Source organism: Schistocerca gregaria, chromosome 1, assembly GCF_023897955.1.
Source record: "Schistocerca gregaria isolate iqSchGreg1 chromosome 1, iqSchGreg1.2, whole genome shotgun sequence".
Lineage (NCBI taxonomy): Eukaryota > Metazoa > Arthropoda > Insecta > Orthoptera > Acrididae > Schistocerca > Schistocerca gregaria.
The window spans coordinates 1073006342-1073028814 of record NC_064920.1 but is presented as its reverse complement, the minus strand read 5'-3'; the positions used below and the strand labels follow the sequence as shown (position 1 = coordinate 1073028814).

Sequence of the window (22473 nt, the reverse complement as noted above, 5' to 3'; positions counted from 1 at the left end):
ACGTCTGTTGATTGTAGATGGTTGCTAGCTATCTTGTGCCTGTGGCTGATACTGGTGTTGATGACTTCTTGCGCCGTGGTCCTCGAATCAATATAGCCACTACCGACGTTTCTTTCTGCCAATATATTCATGTCCTTCACCCGAAAGAGCCAAGGTATTCTGATACAAAAAATGTAGAGTCTCTTTTTATTTCTTTCTTGTTGTTCCTATTATTTGTCAGGCATGGAGAGCTGGGCTACATGGGTTCTTCCCTTGGCTCAGAGGATGAGGTACAATAAAACATCCCTTACTCACAAGAGTTATTTATTGACAAACATTTCCTTGACAACAGTGCATTCAGCGGACTTCAACCGGTTCACTTTACTCGCTTGGTTCAGTTCTTCCTTAGCAACACGGCTTAGTGGCCTCTGTTTTGGCGGCGGCGAGAGATGCTAACGTAGACTGCTAGGAATGCCCCAGAAACAGCAGCTGACGACGGCCGCACGTGGCGAGCGCTGCTTACGCGGCAAGAATGTGTGCCGGCGAGTGTACTGGCTTGCAATTCCGGGCGGCTGGCCGGCCACTGTGATGACGAAAGTTGCCCCGTGCTATGAGCGAACCCGTGTTCTCAGTTTCTTCGGCTCTGGGCGGCGTCCATTGAACTGGAATTCTTCCCAATTCACGGGTGACTTTACTGGTTCGGCCGCATCCCTTCGTCCGAACCAGTCACCCGGGTTATTCACCATACGTCTCCCTCTCTTGCTATTGGTGAGACTTCGACTTCAATGACTTGACTCGAAACGAAGACTCGACTTCTGTGACTTACTGGCGAAGGGACGACATCTTCTTCTTTCTTCGTAAGTCGTGGTAACTAGACGCTGCTGTCAGGGTCGATGCTGTCCTACGGCCTCCATAGCGGCCGCTTCTTCTTCATGCGTACCGTCGGGAGTACATCAGCACGCCCAGCAAACGTCACGAGGCTTCCGGAACATGACAAGCGTACTCCATAAGTTGACCAGCACTTCCAGCAGACTTCTAGCAGTCTCCCAGCAGACTTCAGAAGAAGCTGCAAACTTCGAGAGGGAGTTGCCTCTTTCCGGGGTATTTGTTTCATGTTCCTGCTGACGGCGTGACGTTTGTAGCACAGTGACTGACCTCTGTGGTTCGATGCTAGAAGGTTCCCTCGTGTATCGTACACGTGACTTATGCTGGCTCCTGACCCGTCTGAACTGCTTTCCAGCGGGGCGGGCAATGTCCTCCGGACGACACCCCCAGTAGACTGCTCACTGCTTGGTTCGCATACTCGATTGGACGATTACCTCTCTGCGGTCCTGATCCACTTCCGTGTATCTGCTAGCGTGCTTGAGTCCCTGTAACTTCCTTCACCAAATCTTTACTTAATTTTATAACTAATATTTACACATACGATCACTACATCTATTACAAAATATTAAGCTGATTGTTGTTGTGTTGTTAACTGCGTTTACTTAAGCTTATGGATTGACTTTTTTCGTGTTCATAAGTATTTATTTTTGTCTGTTATTACTTTTATTTTGTAACTTCATGTACTGACACGTTACATGACCTTGGATTTTTGCTCCTCAATTTGGTCCTTGACGTGTAAATAAATAAATAAATACACATGTAAAGTCCAGAAAATTTGGCATGGTGTAACGATACGGGACAGTCCTAGCATTTAAGGTCCTAAAATAACATCTTTTTTTAACTTGGATGATATATTCTTTATTGCATTTCTGTCACTGTTACGTTTTATTAAACTGACGACTAGTTTCGAAATGCAAAGTTCATTTTCAAGGCAATCGTATTAAAACTGCATTAATAGTGCTTGGTTAGGCGTCAGCCAATTTGCGTATGGGTAATGCACACATGATACACAGTAACATGGAAGCCAGACCAGTTTTACTATGTAGACGTCATGAAGACGTCGACATTACGAAACTAGTCTGTCTTCCATGTCACTGTGTATCACGTGTGTAATACCTATGTGTGAAGTGATTGTCGCTTAACCATGCACTATTAGTGCAGCTTTAATGTGCTTGGCTTTAAAATGAAATTGATGGTTGGAAACTATTCCCCGGTTTAATGAAACGGAACTATGACGGAATTACAGTAAAGAACTATGTAATATTTGCGATTAATTTGTAGGACAGCGACGACCTATCCGTCGCCCTAGAAACTGGATTTCGATCTAGCTATGAGTATCAATGTCGAAGGCTGGGGGCTACTTGAGTATGTGGTCTAAAATACTACCCTACTGAAAGATTACAGATAAGAAAATTGCCTGAGACATTATTACCATTGTTTGTGGTCTTTAGAAGATATTATTCGGCATGGTCACAGCACAGTTAAATGTAGTTTTTGGACGCGACTCAATTTTCTTAAAATGTTCTTCAATAATAATGCAGTTACGCTCGTTAACAATACTTCACCTCCGTTTACCAAAGAAGCACTCTCTCACGAGAGTATAACATATTATCCACAGATCAGGATTGTATGCTTTCTATTGTAACAGTATCTGAGATTCCATACAGTGATCGCAAACCTTGGAGGAAAGTTCCTAGGTTTCCAGAGGGGGGGGGGGGGGGGGGTCCAGCTAAGACTAAATGACCAACAAATGGACGTTTTAGAACTTCTGTAAAAAATTTCCCAGATGTAGTCTGCTGATCAAGATGCCGCAGGTATGTAGCTCCATGATAAACACAGGATTAGTCATACCAGATGCAGACCCATTTACATTATAGACTTATCCAGTATGCAAGCGCCGTTCGGGGTAAAGACTGGGACAACAATGAGGCTGATGGCTAACTCATCCCACACATATGACCAACAGAAAAGCATAGCAGAGGTAACGTGTAACATGCCTAACGTGGTGAGGTAAATCTCTCCACAATGAATACCATGGATTCCTTAGAGACTGATTGAGAAACTGACGCAACTTTAGTTCACAAGTTAATAATTCGGTCAGTAGGGATCAAACTTCCGTACACATTGTACAGATCCTTCAGCAGCACGGCCTCCATGTGGTTGCCCTTGGCAAGTCCTGTCTCATGGCTCAAGAAACTCCTTTTGAGAAGATCAGTCCGCAAATAGAGTAATTATTCTTGACTAATTTCTGGGACGGTGTTTGGAACTAGTGATTGGTACTCCTATATTTGGCTACGGTAGACTGGTTCACGGTCGACAGATGAAGTGCCTTTCGTTACGAGTTGTTTAGTCTCTAGACACTGCTCGCACGAACTAAAGACCAGTGTGAATAAAAAAATGAAATAGTGTTGAATGAAAAACAGAGCTTCGCAAACGCAGTACAGAGGTGATTCCCATTCATTTGTAGAGATCATTGAAGATGACTGAGTGGAGCGTGCTATTGATATCTCTTTGAGGCTCCATCACTGTTCAACTTGATCGATTGAGTGCATTACTTTGTGTCTTGTGGCAATTTTTCCGCGTTAGTCAACACTTATCAGTGTTGAAAAAGTAGATAGTCTACTACAATGGTAATAACGATAGCAGTAATAAATATGACATTAATAATAAATAACCTGCTTTGGTTCAGTGTGATATATCGTGTAAGTATACCGTTTCTTTAGGTTTGAGTATCGTGTTATCAATACATTTTGATTTATGATGTACTCTGTGGAATGCAAGAAGAAGCTCCCATTCTGCATCTGAATTTTTCTGTTTGTTCTCGCAGAACGGGCTACTTTCTGCACTGCCGTACGTCGTTAACTGTGCCCTGAGTCTTGCCTTCAGCTGGATCATCAACGGCGTAGAGAAGAAGGAAATATTTAGCAAGGGGACCTTGAGGAAGGTGGCTAATTCCATTGGTAAGAAGTATGTGCAGATAAGTATGTGCTGCTTTCCGTACATACAGGAAAGGAAAATTACCAATAAAGTCGAAAAGTTTATTTATTTATTATGCTGATATGATTAGGGCCATCAGGCCCTGTCTTAAGTCGGAGCTGGGTTTCACACATAAAGTACATTTTTTACGTCATAGTTACTAAGAAATCACAATTGCAATTACGACAAACTAGTATGAAAATGTTCCAAAAACTTGTATGCGTCCGGGCGGTCGGAGACAACCGCCGATAGTTCGACTGGAGCACACCCTGCCATTTTTAAAGCACAAATCCACCAAGCAAACGATGTGTAAGTAAATTTAAAACTTTTTCGCCGGATTGTGAGTAATGTTGGTGCTTCGGCATATCATGTAGCAAAGCACCTTTCTACTCTGTTGAACTCTGTAGTAGGTCGGTGTGAGCATCACTTTAGGAACTCGGCGGATTTCTTACGTCTAGTAGACGGAATGCGTTTGAATGAAACTGTTATTCGAGTAAGTTCTGAAAAGGCCGCCCGGTAAGCCGTACGTTCTAAAGCATTGATTTCCACGCAGGAAGGCGTGCCGGTCGCCGGCACGGATCCGACCGTCGGATTAGTGCCGAGGTCCGCTTTGGCGGACAGTCTGTGGATGGTTTTTAAGGCGGTTTTCCATCCGCCTCGGCGAATGCGCGCTGGTTGCCCGTATTCCGCCTCAGTTACACTACGTCGGTGATTGCTGCGCAAACACTTGCTCCACGTAAGCGTGCAACATAATTACTCTGCCACGCAAGCATTGGGGTTACACTCGTCTGGTGTGAGACGTTCCCAGGGGGTCCACTGGGGACCGAACGCACGAATCCTGTGTTCGATGTGGGGTGGCAGTGGGGTGGGTGGACTGCTGCAGCCTGTTGTGGGCTTGTGAACCACTGAGGCTACGGCGGGGACGAAGCCTCTATGTCGTTTTTAGGTCCCCAGTTCGATACAACACAATACAAGTTTCTAGGTACCCAGTTGGATACAACACAATACAAGTTTTGAAGTGGTCTCTCTCTTCATTCGGGTTCCTAAGTCGATTCGTTATGGTTGTTGAGGATACGTTTGGTGTTGAATTGACGAATTTATTTCGACATATGTTGTCTCTCACATACCAATGACCATCAATGCGAGCAGACAGATGGCTTTGCAATGGAAAGCCTGTTGTCACCTAACATCACCAATTTGTTTATGCAGGACTTCGAGGAACGTTCCTTGGAATCGGCAGCTTTGAAACCTGCACGCTTTTTTTTCGGATAGTAGGCGGTACTTCCGTTGTTTGGCCTCATGACAGTGAAAATGAGTTTTTAGCATAACTGAATTCCATCCACCGGAATATTTGTTTGACGATGGAGGTGGAATAGGATGGATGCTTCCCTTCTTTGACGTATTGGTGAGGAGGAAGGCTTATTGTACTTAGGTAGACCCAGTTTATAGGAGGCCTATTCACACTGACTTCTATTTAGATGGTAATAGCTGACAATATCCGGCTAAGCGTGAAAGGGTGCTTCGTACCTTAATTCATAGGGACCATTCCATCTCGGACCCTGAGAGTCTGTCGGCTGAGTTAGCCCATGTTGAAGTAACTTTTCTGTGCGGCTGGTCCCGGCGGAGGTTCGACTCCTCCCTCGGGCATGGGTGTGTGTGTTTGTCCTTTGGATAATTTAGGTTAAGTAGTTTGTAAGCCTAGGGACTGATAACCTTAGCAGTTAAGTCCCGTAAGATTTCACACACATTTGAACATTTTTTTGAAGTCACTTTTCGTCAGAATGGTTACAGTGAAAGACATATCAGACTTGGCGTTGCGCTATCGACCAGCTGTTCACTGGCTGAGTGATGGTAATACCGATGTACCGATGTGGCACAGAAGTCAACAACCTTTTTGGCTTACGCAGGAACATTTCGAAAGGGACTGGTCGTATATTGCTAAAATATGATGTGAAATGTCACCTTCGATTACGATCTAAGACCAGAGTCCTTTTAGGTTCCGTAAACGATAAGGCGGGCGTCTACCGTATTCCTTGCATTTGTGACATATCATATGTCGATCAGACTATTGTGACTGTGGAGGACCGATGCACTGAACATAAGCGGCACACACGCTTACGACAGCCAGTAAAATCTCCCTCGCAGAACACTGTCGTGACGCCGGTCATTATATGGAACATAACCAAACGGAGATTATAGCAAGCACTTCCAGCTGTTGGGACAGTGTTATTAAGGAAGCAACTGAAATCAAACTAGCATGTTATATTATAAATAGAGATGGTAGTTTTCCTTTCAGTTCTGTTGGGTACCTGTCCTCTCCTTTGTCAAAGAAGAGAGGGAGTGAGTTAATGCTACCTCACCTGTTGCTGATTAATTTCACTGTTGGTAACTCATGACGTCGGTCATCTGTGGATGCCGCTAGTGTTTACAGTGTGCGGTTCTGTGTTATCTCTCCGGTGTTTCTCTGCAGATTGCACTTTTAAATTCCTTTGCACAGCGCTTACTTGCTGCAGTTATGTCTTGAAAATGGCAGGGTGCACTCCTGTCACCAGGCTGTATTCCCGTACGTTGTATGAACATTGTGTTCCACGGGAGAAACTTAGGTCTCACAGTATTAAAATAGTTTGAAAGTCTGTGGTGACAAACTCAGTGAAAGATGCTTCTACCAAACGTATATGCACATTATGACTTAAGGAAATTTCAGCTAAGGAAATATTTCAAAATACGTTAGCAATTGAAACACAAGAAAGCATAGCAAATATTTTTTTTTTTTACTTTGGGCATACATTGCAGTACATGATTCAATTTGTAGGTAATTTTTAGGACGAAAAGTGTGTGGAATTTAAAACTCAGAACTACCGTACAGCAACATCGTTCTGAACCGGCTGGGCACTGGGTTGAAGTGAGCTGGGATGACATAGACTGGTATGTCACTGCATGGTGCTCCAGGCATCATAGTGGCTGACGAGCGGTGGGGAGCCTGCCTCTCACAAAGCCATGACCGGATGTTTTAAATGGGCCAAAGATCTGGAGCTCTTCTCGGCTCGATAAGCAGTCGAAAAAACTTTATGGGTCCGGCCTTAAAACGTTTTGCAATTTATCTGCAACCAGGGTTGATAGTGAAGTATACCCAATGGTGGATGGCATCGGAAGTTCACTGAGGTTTTTTGCAGATGATGCTTTGGTGTATCGAGAAGTTGGAACAATGGAAAATTGTACTGAAATGCAGGAGGATCTGCAGCGAATTGACGCATGGTGTAGGGAATGGCAATTGAATCTCAATGTAGACAAGTGTAATGTGCTGAGAATACATAGAAAGATAGATCCCTTATCATTTAGCTACAGAACAGCAGGTCAGCAAATGTAAGGAGTTAATTCCATAATTATCTGGGAGTACGCATTAGGAGTGATTTAAAAAGGTATGATCATATAAAGTTGGTCGTCGGTAAAACAGATGCCAGACCGAGATTCATTGGAAGAACCCTAAGGAAATGCAATCCGAAAACAAAGGAAGTAGGTTACAGTACGCTTGTTCGCCCATTGCCTGAATACTGCTCATCAGTGTGGGATCTGTACCAGATAGGGTTGATAGAAGAGATAGAGAAGATCCAACGGAGAGCAGCGCGCTTCGTTACAGGATCATTTAGTAATCGCGAAAGCGTTACGGAGATGATAGATAAACTCTAGTGGAAGACTCTGCAGGAGAGACGCTCAGTAGCTCGGTACGGACTTTTGTTGAAGTTTCGAGAACATACCTTCACCGAAGAGTCAAGCAGTGTATTGCTCCCTGCTACGTATATCTCGCGAAGAGACCATGAGGATAAAATCAGAGAGATTAGAGCCCATACAGGAGCATACCGACAATGATTCTTTCCACGAACAATACGAGACTGGAATAGAAGGGAGAACCGATAGAGGTACTCAGGGTACCCGTCCGCCACACACCGTCAGGTGGCTTGCGGAGTATGGATGTAGATGTAGATGTAGATGTAGATGTAGATGTATTCCCATACCATAGAGCCAGGTGCTAGGCTGTGTGACGATGACGAGGGTAATCTAGGAACCACAAACCGATACCTCTAGGACCCAAAACCGATACGTCCATCGAGTTGCCGTGAACAGAACTGAGGCCCTACTTCAAGGACGACTTGGCGCCACCTCTGCCGTCGCACAATTCACTGCTGTCGAACCAAGGGAAGCTACAACAATGGTGACCTTGCTACCGAAGGTCGTCGGGCTGTCCGTGTATTGGAAATTTTTGCCGTGTTGGGTACTGGAGGGCTATAGCTGATGAGCTGGGTTTTTCGCCCTGGCGTGGTGACTGACAAGGATGCTATTAAGGCCCACATGGCACCTTGGATGGTGCTACCTTGCGCCACTAGTCGGGTCTGCAGCCGACAGATGAAGGTATGTCCTCTTAGAGCATAAGTGATACCCCCTCCGCCATGAGAACCTAGGATAACCAGCCAGAGCCATCGTTTGAGATGTCGGCCATGTTACTCAATGTGGGAGTCGTTATGATGGAGTGCCAGCGTGCAGTGGCCGCATTGTCACCCTGTCAACTGGGTGGCGATTACCCTTAAAACTGTCTCTTATCTATGAAATTCCGAGCATGTTAGGATAAAGGGTGATCTCGACAGAAACTTCAGTGCAGTACAGGCTCGTGTCAAAGACCTCATCTGTTACTCATCATACACAGTGAGAGGAGTATCACAAACGTAGTTAGTACACACAAGTGGTAAACGTTGGGGTAGTGATTAGAGGTTCATGAGATGGTATGAACTGGAATCCAAACCGTGTGTGTTTTGTGCAGTATTCGTATTATTACAAACTATAATTTAACTGCTGTATAATATATTAAAGCTCTTTGGAATATATTGTTAGTTCTTCTGGTGCAGGATCTGCTCTGGTAAGGAAGTCATGGGGTACTCTTCTAAGGTGTTGGTCTACATGTGTTGTACTAATATCTGATTTCTCATTGGGAGATGCAATGAGCACCTTCGCAGCCTACATGACTGCTTGAGACCTGCCCTATGCCTGGTTTCAGGGTAATGGGCATTCTCAGTGTCTAGAGATGTGCAATAGAGCACCTGAATCAAAATGTTACTTGTCAAACGTGGTGTGACCAATCGCTGACACTAGTAGTAACAGACTCAAATCCAAGTCCTGTCCTTCAGGGACTTGGCATCATGGTTTAGAATCTGTGGTTAAACTGGGCATAGCTGGATAAAAGCGGCGAGCCCAAGAGTGCCTTGGCTCGACAGTGAGTAGGTGTGACCATCTGTGGACTCGACCTCCTAAAGGTGACAGATTCGATCACGATGGCGGCCATACAGATACCGAATATGAGTGGTCTGCTAGATGGTGCCCCATTCACATCGGTCTCCCTAGGTTCTGCTCTAGCCGCCCCTCCCCCTGGCAGTGACAATACATGCTCTTCATTTGAGGGTCTGGACCCCAAGGGATGGGATTATTTTAGGCCCTGACCTGTCTGTGGAAGAGGAACTAGATAACTCGAGTCCTTTCACACTGATGCTATCAGAGCAAAAAATGTGGGCACTCTACTGTATCACAGTCAGTTACCACAACGCTGCTTTGTTATTGATGCACCTCAATTCCGTAAGATGATACAAATGAATGTAAGTAAAGGTATTTTCTTACTGCAAGCAAACCTATTTCCTATCTTACGCTCAAATGGTTCAAATGGCTCTGAGCATAATGGGACTTAGCATCTGAGGTGAGCAGTCCCCTAGAAATTAGAACTACTTAAACCTAACTAACCTGAGGACATCACACACATCCACGCCCAAGGCAGGATTCGAACCTGCGACCGTAGCTGTCACGCGGTTCCAGACTGAAGCGCCTAGAACCGCTTGGCCACAACGGCCAGCCTATCTTACGTGAGATTACTGTACGAGCCTCAGAGCCAAGTGAACAAGATGCCTATCTTCTCGGGTGCTGGTTGCGTGGAGTATGTGGGATCCTGCATGACTTTGAATATTGCCCTCCTGCAATCCATCAATTACGTTTTCGCATGACAGTTGTGGGATTCCAACAACGCGAACAGCAATATCACAGAACGATAAACCTATGTTTAATTCCGACTCGAACCGTGTTCTCGCAAACGAGTGGGTGATGTTATTCCTACCTGCTTTAGATTGTTGTCCTGAAACGTTATCATTTGCACATCCAGGCATGCAGTACGCTTCATGTACATTTTAAATACGCTGTGCGCCTTCTCGATGATGCTGCAGTTTTACTGACCAGTAGGCTATACGTAGTTCAGCAGGTGAGAGTGCTGTACTGTGAGGATAGTGTATCTAAGAAAAGCCGGCCGTTGTGGCCGAGCCGTTCTAGGCTCTTCAGTCCGGAACCGCGTGACTGCTACGGTCGCAGGTTCGAATCCTGCCTCGGGCATGGGTGTCTGTGATGTTCTTAGGTTAGTTAGGTTCAAGTAGTTCTAGGGGACTGATGAACTCAGATGTTAGGTTCCATAGTGCTCAGAGCTATTTGAACCATTTGAACCTAAGAAAACACGATGTTTTTTGTTCGGTGCTTCAGTCTTGTGATGGATTTTAAAACCACGTAAACGAAAGGGTGCCACAGGCCGCCATAATCAGTTTTTGCCATTTACGACAGCTTTTGTTGTTGTTTGTTATGGGACTGTGTTTTGCACAGCAATTGTAACTATTTCTCGTTACATTCGTTTAAGTCCTGCACAATACATTAAAGCTCTTTGGAATATATTGTTAATTCTTCAGGTACAGAATTGTATGGTGAGTAAAATGCTGTATATTTTTAGAGTTATTAATGTACCATATTGACAGTTAATTCATGCCCCGCTCATCGTGCATCGTCTTCCACCTTGAAACAGAAGGTATCTTAAAGTGGCACATGCCATACTTGCAAATTAACTAATTTTTTTTTAGAAATCTTAAGAACTTTACCTGTCTCGAAAACGGAAGTTGGTTGTAGTGTCCCATAGCTTCTATTTCAAAACGAATTTCCTTTAACTTGTAACTCGTTTTGAGAGTAATTCTGCTTAATTTGGTTATTGGTGTGTGTCGGAGGAATAATGCAACAGGTAGACTGTTAAATACAACACTGAAAAGATTTTCTCGTTTGCAGCTCTTTTAAATTTCCAGCAAATATTTGTTCTTAGGTACTTAGTCATGTTGTACCTTGGAACATATTTTCACGTTTGGAGAAACCTTAAATTTCCGAAGTAATTTTTATAATTTCAGAAAAAAATGGAGCACGTACAAAGTGAATGTCACCTGTTAAAATGGAATAAGAAAATACACTCCTGGAAATTGAAATAAGAACACCGTGAATTCATTGTCCCAGGAAGGGGAAACTCTATTGACACATTCCTGGGGTCGGATACATCACATGATCACACTGACAGAACCACAGGCACATAGACACAGGCAACAGAGCATGCACAATGTCGGCACTAGTACAGTGTATATCCACCTTTCCCAGCAATGCAGGCTGCTATTCTCCCATGGAGACGATCGTAGAGATGCTGGATGTAGTCCTGTGGAACGGCTTGCCATGTCAATTCCACCTGGCGCCTCAGTTGGACCAGCGTTCGTGCTGGACGTGCAGACCGCGTGAGACGACGCTTCATCCAGTCCCAAACATGCTCAATGGGGGACAGATCCGGAGATCTTTCTGGCCAGGGTAGTTGACTTACACCTTCTAGAGCACGTTCGGTGGCACGGGATACATGCGGACGTCCATCGTCCTGTTGGAACAGCAAGTTCCCTCTCCGGTCTAGGAATGGTAAAACGATGGGTTCGATGACGGTTTGGATTTACCGTGCACTATTCAGTGTCCCCTCGACAATCACCAGAGGTGTACGGCCAGTGTAGGAGATCGCTCCCCACACCATGATGCCGGGTGTTGGCCCTGTGTGCCTCGGTCGTATGCAGTCCTGATTGTGGCGCTCACCTGCACGGCGCCAAACACGCATACGACCATTATTGGCACCAAGGCAGAAGCGACTCTCATCGCTGAAGACGACACGTCTCCATTCGTCCCTCCATTCACGCCTGTCGCGACATCACTGGAGGCGGGCTGCACGATGTTGGGGAGTGAGCGGAAGACGGCCTAACGGTGTGCGGGACCGTAGCCCAGCTTCATGGAGACGGTTGCGAATGGTCCTCGCCGATACCCCAGGAGCAACAGTGACCCTAATTTGCTGGGAAGTGGCGGTGCGGTCCCCTACGGCACTGTGTAGGATCCTACGGTCTTGGCGTGCGTCCGTGCGTCGCTGCGGTCCGGTCCCAGGTCGACGGGCACGTGCACCTTCCGCCGACCACTGGCGACAACATCGATGTACTGTGGAGACCTCACGCCCCACGTGTTGAGCAATTCGGCGGTACGTCCACCCGGCCTCCCGCGTGCCCACTATACGCCCTCGTTCAAAGTCCATCAACTGCACATACGGTTCACGTCCACGCTGTCGCGGCATGCTACCAGTGTTAAAGACTGTGATGGAGCTCCGTATGCCACGGCAAACTGGCTGACACTGACGGCGGCGGTGCACAAATTCTGCGCAGCTAGCGCCATTCAACGGCCAACACCGCGGTTCCTGGTGTGTCCGCTGTGCCGTGCGTGTGATCATTGCTTGTACAGTTCTCTCGCAGCGTCCGGAGCAAGTATGGTGGGTCTGACACACCGGTGTCAATGTGTTCTTTTTTCCATTTCCAGGAGTGTATATTAAAGTTCTATTATAGGGGTGGCTAGAGGCAAACGTCTGAAATACGTTTCCAAGGTAGAACACTCTCCCTATGTATTTAATTTTATGTGAGATGGCCGCGAGGGGTAGCAACGCGTTCTAGGGCGTCTTGTCACGGTCCGTACGGCTTCCCCCGTCGGAGGTTCGAGTCCTCCCTCGGGCATGGGTGTCCGTGTTTGTCCTTAGCGTAAGTTAGTTTAAGTTTCATTAAGAAGTGGGTAGGCTCAGGGACCAACGTCCTCAGCAGTTTGGTCCCATGAGACCTTACCACAAATTTCCAAATTTTATGTGAGATGTTATGCAACTGGTGTAAGAAAAAGGATGAAATAAAATTAAAAATAGAAGCAGATGACACCAGAAAAACAATAAAAAGTGAAATAACACTTAATGAAGTATTTAAAAGAGTCAACAGGCGATTAAAGATAAGGCTCAGTAAATGTATGACTCGGATCTCAAACTGACACATTTCCGATCATCCAATATCCGTGAAAATGTATTACATTATTTGCCGGAGAAGGAAATCAGCTCGAATATAAGAACTCTACTTCGAGAAGTTACATCTGAGACAAATCACTTAATGCAGTGCGTAATAGGCATCATTAATTTCTTTAATAAAGTCACATTTATCTTTCCTGAATTGGGAAAGTAATATTCAGTGGGTGTTCCAGGTTTCTGGATCCCAGCCGCGGCTTTGGTTGCCCTCAGCTTCATCCCAGTAGAGGACCCAATGGCAGCTGTGATCTTGCTGACTGTCTCCGTCGGTTTTAATAGTATCAGCATCATGGGCTACCAGATGAACCTTATCGACATCGCACCAAACTTCTCTGGTCTGATGATGGGTATTACTGGTAGTATCGGGACACTGATGTCCGTCGCTGCTCCACTTTATGTGGGGGCTATAGTCAAGGAGAACGTAAGTACAGAGGGATTCACGGTGTAAAATTCAGTTTCAGCTCCAATCAGTTTCTCAGTTCACGTATTTTTTAATCCTTCAATAGACAATATAGTTCACATCATCCTCTGGCTGGGCCAAGTTGGTAGCTGCTTTCTTCTTCGTAGTGTGGTACCTTGTCACCAGATGGCAGTTATAAGACAGGTTGCACGAGAACTGAAATTGGTGGATGCCACGTGTTTTTTTCTGCTTTCTTTGTTTGATCGCGGACGAAGGATATCTTTCATGCTGTCTTTGTCAGTTACGTTTTATGAAACGTGTATAGATACTATTACTGTGATTTGTATGTAAGTAAAGAAATGCACACATCGAAAAAAGTTTTGTATCACCCCGGTTCCCAGAACTAGTGAAGACAGACATTGACTGTGGATATCCCTTTGTTTGTTCAGTGACGTCACTAAACCCGCTCAAAGATATAAACAACCATGCATGAGCAGCGCGTGTTAGACAGAGGAGGTCAAACAGCCGATCAGTTCTCGTCTTTCAACCAGGAAGGAGGGACACGGCTTGTGTTATCTGTAGTTCAACCATGTCTAGACGGCCAATACCGCGGTTCGATTACGTCCGGATTGTTACTTTGTGACAGGAAGGGCTCTCAACAAGGGAAGTGTCCAGGTGTCTCGGAGCGAACCAAAAGCGATGTCGTTCGAACATGGAGAGACGGGAACTGTCGATGACATGCCTCTGTCAAGCCGCCCAAGGGCTACTACTGCAGTGGATGACCGCTACCTACAGATTATGGCTCGGAGGAACCCTGACAGAAATGCCACCATGTTGAATAATGTTTTTCGTGCAGCCACAAGATGTCGTGTTGCGACTCAAACTGTGCACAGTGGGCTGCATGATGCGCAACTTCACTCCTGACGTCCATGGCAAGATCCATCTTTGCAACCACGACACCATGCAGCGCGCTACAGACGGGCCCAACAACATGACGCATGGACCGCTCAGGATTGGCATCACGTTCTCTTCACCGATGAGTGTCACATATACCTTCATCTAGACAATCGTCGGAGACGTATTTGGAGGCAACCCGGTCAGTCTGAACGTCTTAGTCACACTGTCCAGCGAGTGTAGCAAGGTGGAGGTTCCATGCTGTTTTCGGGTGGAATAATTTGGGGCTGACGTGGCTGGTGGTGACGGAAGGCGCCGTAACAGCTGCACGATACGTGAATGCCATCCTCCGACCAATAGTGCAACCATATCGTCAACATATTGGATAGGCATTCGTCTTCATGGACGACAATTCGCAACCACATCGTGCACATCTTGTGAATGACTTCCTTCAAGGTAACGACATCGAGCCGGCCAGTGTGGCCGAGCGGTTCTAGGCGCTTCAGTCTGGAACCGGGCGACCGCTACGGTCGCAGGTTCGAATCCTGCCTCGGGCATGGATGTGTGTGATGTCCTTAGGTTAGTTAGATTTAATTAGTTCTAAGTTCTAGGGGACTTATGACCTCAGATGTTGAGTCCCATAGTGCTCAGAACCATTTGAACCATTTTTTTAACGACATCGCTCGGCTATAGTGGCCAGCATGTTCTCCAGACATGAACCCTATCGAACGTGCCTGGGATAGATTGAAAAGGACTGTTTATGGACGAAGTGACCCACCAACTACTCTGAGGGATCTACGCCGAATCGCCGTTGAGGAGTGGAACAATCAGGGCCAACAGTGCCTTGACGAACTTGTGGTTAGTATGCCACGATGAATACAGGCATGCATCAATGGAAGAGGACGTGCTACTGGGTATTAGAGGTAGCGGTGTGTACAGCAATCTGGACCACCACCTCTGAGGGTCTGGCTGTATGGTGGTTCAACACGCAATGTGTGGTTTACATGAGCAATAAAAAGGGCAGAAATGATGTTTCTGTTGATCTATGTTCCAATTTTCTGTGCAGGTTCCGGAACACGCGGAACCGAGGTGATGCAAAACTTTTTTTGATGTGTGTATTTTAAGGAATGGTAGCACTCAACTGTTTATAGGTGACATCGTGCATTTTTTGATAAAAATAAAGAGAAACTTATACAACGTCTTAAAAATGTGTCACATATTCCTAGAAGTGGGGCTAAAGGTCAAAGCTAGAAGAAAAGTTCTCATAAAGATATGCCTGGAAAGCAATAGCTGGTGAGATATGTGGCATTTTACTCGTGACGAGAAATATTGTAGTACGAGGCAGGATTCATAGGAGACGGCATAGGAAATCACCGTAATACGAGCAACTCCACCAATCATGGGAGTGATGTTTCAGGATCGCTTTAGTATCAATTTATGTGCGCGAGTTGTCGGTGAAGACTCAGAGGGTTCATGCACTTTTCAGACTAACAGGCAGTGGCGGTTCGTAAATATACATTCTGGGTTTTCACAATTTCAGATAAACTTGATAGTGTTAAATTAATAGTATCAGGCGTTTAATAGTCATATTTATCAATATGTTTATACAACTACAGGCATAGCCTATAATAATAATAATGACTATAATAATAATAACAATAACCATAATATGCATAACTAATCTGACAAAAAATTGAATTTTTTATGTATTTTCTTTGTTTTGTACGTACTTAAAAACAGTTTAGGGCAAGATCGTAATAATTTGTGAGTGTCGCAACGTTCCGTTTCGCAATTTTGCTTAAGTGGGAGTTTCCGTGCTTTCCCATTTTTTGAACAAATGTACAAAAAAGCATGAGTCCACGAATTTACTTCCGAGCTGAAAATCAGATATTCTTACATTACATTACATCAAAACAACAACTTATACCAATTTTACAGTTCCTTGTAAACTGTTCGCTTGTAGTCACGCTTATGTCATTTCGTCGCTTTCTCAATCAAAGGATCTGGTCTCGGAGGCCATGGTTGCTTTGTGGCTAGGCGATTTAGTCCGGAATCACGCTGCTGCTGCGGTCGCAGATTCGAATCCTGCTTCGGGCATGGTTGTGTGTCATGTCCTTAGGTTAGTTAGGTTTAACTAGTTCTGGGGACTGATGAGCTCAGATGTTAAGTCCCATAGTGCTTGGAGCCATTTGAATCTTTGCGGCTAACTTTTCCTGGTAATTTGCTATTCTGTTCCCAGAGTAGACTTTTTACTTTGCAGTGGAGAGGGCGCTGATATGAAACTTCCTGGAAGATTTAAACTGTATGCCGGACCTACATTCGAACGCGGGTCTTTGTCTTTCGCGGGCAAGTGCTCCACCGATTGAGCTCCCAAAGCACGATTCGGGAACTCACAGTTTTACTTTTCTGTTAGCATTTAAAATTGATTCAATTTAGTTTATGTTTACGTTACACACGAAAGCCGATCCCCGCATAGTAAACAACCAGTTCTAAGCACAAACTGCCATTTATGGAAATGATTAAACCAAATGATTGAACCAAATGATTAAACCAACATGGTCACTTCCCTAGAATACAAATGAGGCGCTGAGATCCGCAAGGACCTAAAGGGCACAACCACACCGTCATCGATCCCACATTTAAGAGAATATCAGAGACCGCTCTCACTAGAGAGCATTACGTGAATTTTCATACATACAGTGTGGGCCTACAGCACAAATAAACCTGACTCACCATAAAATGAACAGATTCCAGAAGCATGAATAAATGCTACAATCTGACAATCGATTGCGATCTGCTTTAGGCCCTTATGATTCTCAGCACCTCAAATGGGTTACTGTATGATAAAATTCAAAACTTAATTCACTATAACTCATTCAGAAGCCCACAAAATAGATTTTTTTGTCAGTATAACTAGAAAGTGTACAGACGTCCGATCTCATTTTACTGTATAGTGTGTGAACTGGCGTATCTAAGGAATGTGCTGTTATCTAGCGGGATTTATGTTGAGTCTATGGGGATAAAAGTCTGCCACAGCTCGCTACAACCTGATGGCACTGATGTAAACTTGCAGCTGTACACATTGTGAACCATGCATGTTGTTTATCAAATCCATATGTATGAGCACCATAAGGCAATTACGTTACAGTAATTGCGCATGCGGGAAGCTCTTTAAAAGATGCACAACTGAAGGTGTGCTCTCGACATGATGCCAAGTTTCATGGTGTCTACAGGAGCAGTAGCAGCGTATATTTAAGTGCTGTATCTTTCACATTTCAGCATATCCGCATCCTCTACACCTCCCGCCGCCTTGATCCCCCTCACCCCCTGGTTGCTCCTCTCCTCTCCCATGCCCGCCCCCTGCCACGTCTTCGCTGTTGTGTCCCCCCTACCCTCCATCTCTACACCCTTCATCTCCTTTCCCAAGGTGGCTTCCATCAACTCCCCCTCCTGGATGATGCCCTCTCTCCCTCCATTTATCCCTCCTATTAACTCTGATCCTCACCCCCCCTTTCCTTCTTCCTTTTCCTGGGCTACCTCTCCCCCCCTTCCATCCTCTTTTTTCCCCACCTACCCTCTCTCTGCCCCCCTCCTCTCCACCGAGTCCTTTTGCATTTCCCTCCTCTGCCTTTTTCCATTCCCTCTCGCGTCTGCCCTGCCCCCCCCCCCCCTTATGAGTGCTCTCCCTCCTTTGGTTCCCCACCCTTTCGTTTTTCCTCTTCTCCCTCCTTGTCCCCCCTCCATCTGTCCAGGTCCCTCCCCCCCCCCCCCCCCAATCTGCCCTTGGCTATGGTGTGTCATCTTTGTGGTGACATTTTAGTGGAGTGTTTACAGTGAGTGTTCAGTGTTGTGTGTCTTTTCCAAAGTATTGGGAACGTACATCATACTGTCGCTGGATGTGATTTTTATATCTATTGCGAACAGAAACCAGACTGTCGCCATGCTTTTTGTCTGTCTACTATGTTACCTGTCTGCTTCCTGTGTATTTTATTGGCATTGCCAACCCTTTGGTTTATGTTTTAACTTTCCACAATTTTCCGCCGTTTTATCGCCTGCTTTTATTGTTTCTTATCTTCTTCTTGTGTTTTCAAAAGTCTGTAGGCTGCAGAACAAACTAATAAGCTGCTGCAGCCCGCCCCCTTCGGGGGGAATCGGAATTCAATAAAGGAAAAAAAAACATTTCAGCGTCTATGTTACGATTAACTGCATTCAAAAAGATAACCAATAAAACCGTAAGGTGTCGTAAGTTACGGTGTTCACGTGCTCTTGTGATCTTACACAGCAGCCGACACTGCTAACAGGTGCCGAGAATCAGCAATTTTATGCGCGATATGAATTCTTCGAGTTACTGGTGTACGATACGCTTGCACAAAGACAGGGCAACGCCACATTTGCTACAGATCGCGCGACAGTACCTCAGCGCAACGCTTTACGGGCGATGGATTGTCGAGGAGTTGCGGTAGCGTGGCCTCCCCATTCACCGGACCTGAATACGTAGGATTTCTGGCTAAGGGGACATTCACAGGCACTAGTGTATGCCAAACGCATTAACAATATGCAGGCGTCGCAGGAAACTGACAAGTGCGTGTGACGCAATTCAGTTGGAGCCAGTGTATTTAAAAGAGCACGTGATTCACTGCGAAGAAGGGATGAAGGATGTGTCAGGTTGGTGGTAACCACATGCAATGCTCACTATACTGTTTACACGTATTTCTGTGTACCAGCCATACGGTAATAAGAAAACAGATTGGTCCTTATGTGAACAGGTATTGGTTTTCCGGACATGGCTGATAGGTATTTTTCTTCTGCTTTTGACCAATTCTAACTCCTGTCGTAATATGTGACATTTTATAAAAATGCCCTTTGCAGGTACTTCATAAAATAAAGGGCGGTTGTAAACAGTCAGAAAAGCTTGTCAGAGTGTTCCAGGGTAGACTGTGCTTAGAAATAAATGATAAAAAATTCGATCCATTGTGCCGTTTCCGATTTAATTAGCATTGAAGTTAGCCAATTCAGTCGTCGCGGGCGCAGATTAAAGCAGCCTGGCAGGGACAGTGTCGCCAAATATCTTCTTCGTTTGGTTTCACCAAGCTTAAATTTATCACTTCCGAAAAAGGCACATTTTTGTTACTAGCATCGTTTGAACAAGTGGAAAGTAGTGAAATTTAATGACCTTTTTAAATCATTTAAGTCCGTGAGCTGCTACTTGTTCAAATGCTCATTACCAAAAAAAGTGCCTTTTTCGGAATGAGTGTGAAAGCAAGTAGCAACTCATAGAGCCATAGATGTCTGTGCATTTCTGCATTCTACAAACACGAACAAACGACAAGGGAATCTAGAAACTTAACCTATATGCTGTGTTAGTCATTAAATATCGCTACAGTGTTTAAAGCTCCTTATAACTGTGCCGGCTAAATTTGATCGAGTAAATTAGAAAGAGGGCAGCTACTTCGAGGAAAGCTGCTGCCTCCTCTGTTATACTAAGCAGCCACATATACTTGATTACAGTGGTATTTTTCGTACATTATGAATAAGTATGGGCTGAGCATTACAATGCGCACAAGAGAATTTTTGTCGCTAGAATTCATGCCTGCAAATTCACATGACTATGGCATGGTATAATGTTTTGCCCATAAGCGATTTGGATATTTTGGATGCCATTACAACACTAGTGCACAGAGATTCCTTTCAAAAATACGGATGTCACAGGTATCTTAATTAATTGGATTCGACTTCTGAAATGAACGTGAATTAAAACTTTTAAGAGGTAAATGCAAGAGCATTTCGCCTTTTGATTTTTTATGTAGGGAAATGAAGGATAGCTATCGCTATTCATTTTATTGATTTGCGACTCCATGGAGTGTTCTGTGCACCACGACCAGATAATGAAAATACTTGGAAGGAGAGACAGCATTGGTCGTATTTTTTTGTTTTATTATCTGCAAAATCGATTTTCGGTCACTTAGTGACCATCCTCAGTGCTGTAGTATACAATTTAAACTGTTTGTTTATATAAGATATTTTCGATGTGTAAAGTGTACAAGTTGTGTGTGATGTTAACTGTGTGTGAGACTCTACACAAATGGACCATTAGAAAAATAAAAGTCAACAAAATGAAGCAGACTCACACACACTGACAACATCAAAAGAAATGGCTTAACACACATAAAAAGAACGCACTTGAAAATGGGAATCATTTCTCGAAACGCGTCGTGCGAAAAATGAAATAAAGAAAAAATCGTGACTGGTAGCAGAAGACTTGTTTATTTATAAGCAAACCTATTGTATAAGAATCTTTTTACCCATTCGCCAAGCGTACAAGTTAGGTGGGTCGACAACATATTCCTGTCATGTGACGGATATGCCGTCACCTGTGTCGTGTAGAATAAATCAGACGTGTTTTCCTGTGGAGGAATCGGTTCACCTATGACCTTGCGATCAAATGTTTTCGGTTTCCATTGGAGAGGCATGTTCTTTCACTTACTAATCGCACGGTTTTGCGGCGCAGTCGCATAACACAGACCCTAAACCTACAGTGAACAGAGACGCCAATGAACGAACGGACAGATCATAACTTTGCGAAAATAAAGAAAATGAACTCCTCACTCGAGGGAAGACTTGAACGAAGGACCTCTCGTTCCACAGCTGCTCACGCTAACCACGAGGCCACAGCGCTTCTGAGCTCAGGTCATTCTCGATGTTGCCTATCTTGCACGTGGGCTACTCTGTTTGTATATTTTGCTTATTTTTTTCATAGTTCCACACAACCTGCTTTCTCGGTTGATCTGTGTTCAGTCTTTCAAGGCCTATTCACTGTGTCAAATTATAACTAAATCTGAGGGGTGTGCGATGCAGAGGTTCCCTTGTGAGAGACAACTAGCAGCAGAAGTTCTGTCTTCTGTTTTTTCGATAAATAATGGATAAAATTCTTCCGTCACTTTCGTGTACCTTTAAATGCATGGAGGGATGTAATCGAATATAGACTAAATGTGCATTTACATCTATATGCTTACTTCTCAAGACTACCACAGACACGATTCGAAAGCTGGAGTGGTTATCCAGCGTTTTCTCGTTGTGGCCATATCTTTTAATGAAATTACAATCTCGCATCAACTCAGGGAGAGAAGACCATCATAATAAAATGAGCTATATTACCGAATTTATGAAGTGATTCGCAGTATAAACCTGATATTTACAACTCGTCTGAGCTGCTGCCGAAAGACACTGTGTAGGTGACGATGCATCTGGCTACTTCAAGAGAATCCTGTGACAGACATTGAGCATGCTCCTAGCACTCAATCATGAGCCAAAAATGAGTTTCATATTCTCAGACTCCCCCCCCCCCCCCCCTCATGAACCATGGACCTTGCCGTTGATGAGGAGGCTTGAGTGCCTCAGCGATACAGATGGCCGTACCGTAGGTGCAACCACAATGGAGGGGTATCTGTTGAGAGGCCAGACAAACGTGTGGTTCCTGAAGAGGGACAGCAGCCTTTCCAGTAGTTGCAGGGGCAACAGTCTGGATGATTGACTGATCTGACCTTGTAACAAAAACCAAAACGGCCTTGCTGTGCTGGTACTGCGAACGACTGAAAGCAAGGGGAAACTACAGCCGTAATTTTTCCCAAGGACATGCAGCTTTACTGTATGATTAAATGATGATGGCGTCCTCTTGGGTAAAATATTCCAGAGGTAAAGTAGTCCCCCATTCGGATCTCCGGGCGGGGACTACTCAGGAGGACATCGTTATCAGGAGACAGAAAATTGGCGTTCTACGGATCGGAGAGTGGAATGTCAGATCCCTTAATCGGGCAGGTAGGTTAGAAAATGTAAAAAGGGAAATGGTTAGGTTAAAGTTAGATATAGAGGGAATTAGTGAAGTTCTGTGGCAGGAGGAACAAGACTTTTGGTCAGGTGAATACAGGATTATAAATACAAAAGCAAATAGGGGTAATGCAGGAGTAGGTTTAATAATGAATAAAAAAATAGGTGTGCGGGTAAGCTACTGCAAACAGCATAGTGAACGCATTATTGTAGCCAAGATAGACACAAAGCCCATGCCTACTACAGTAGTACAAGTTTATATGCCAACTAGATGATG

General features: G+C 44.8%; 1 protein-coding gene across 2 annotated transcripts in view; it reads left to right on the top strand.

Moving 5' to 3' along the window:
* The window catches only part of LOC126281652 (putative inorganic phosphate cotransporter), a 257128-nt gene that overhangs the window by 98266 nt on the left and 136389 nt on the right, over positions 1-22473 (top strand). For both annotated transcript variants that reach the window (XM_049980793.1, XM_049980802.1), the window contains 2 exons: positions 3692-3824; positions 13255-13499. In XM_049980793.1, the coding sequence (XP_049836750.1) occupies positions 3692-3824; positions 13255-13499 (378 nt within the window). The remainder of the gene's footprint in view (positions 1-3691; positions 3825-13254; positions 13500-22473) is intronic.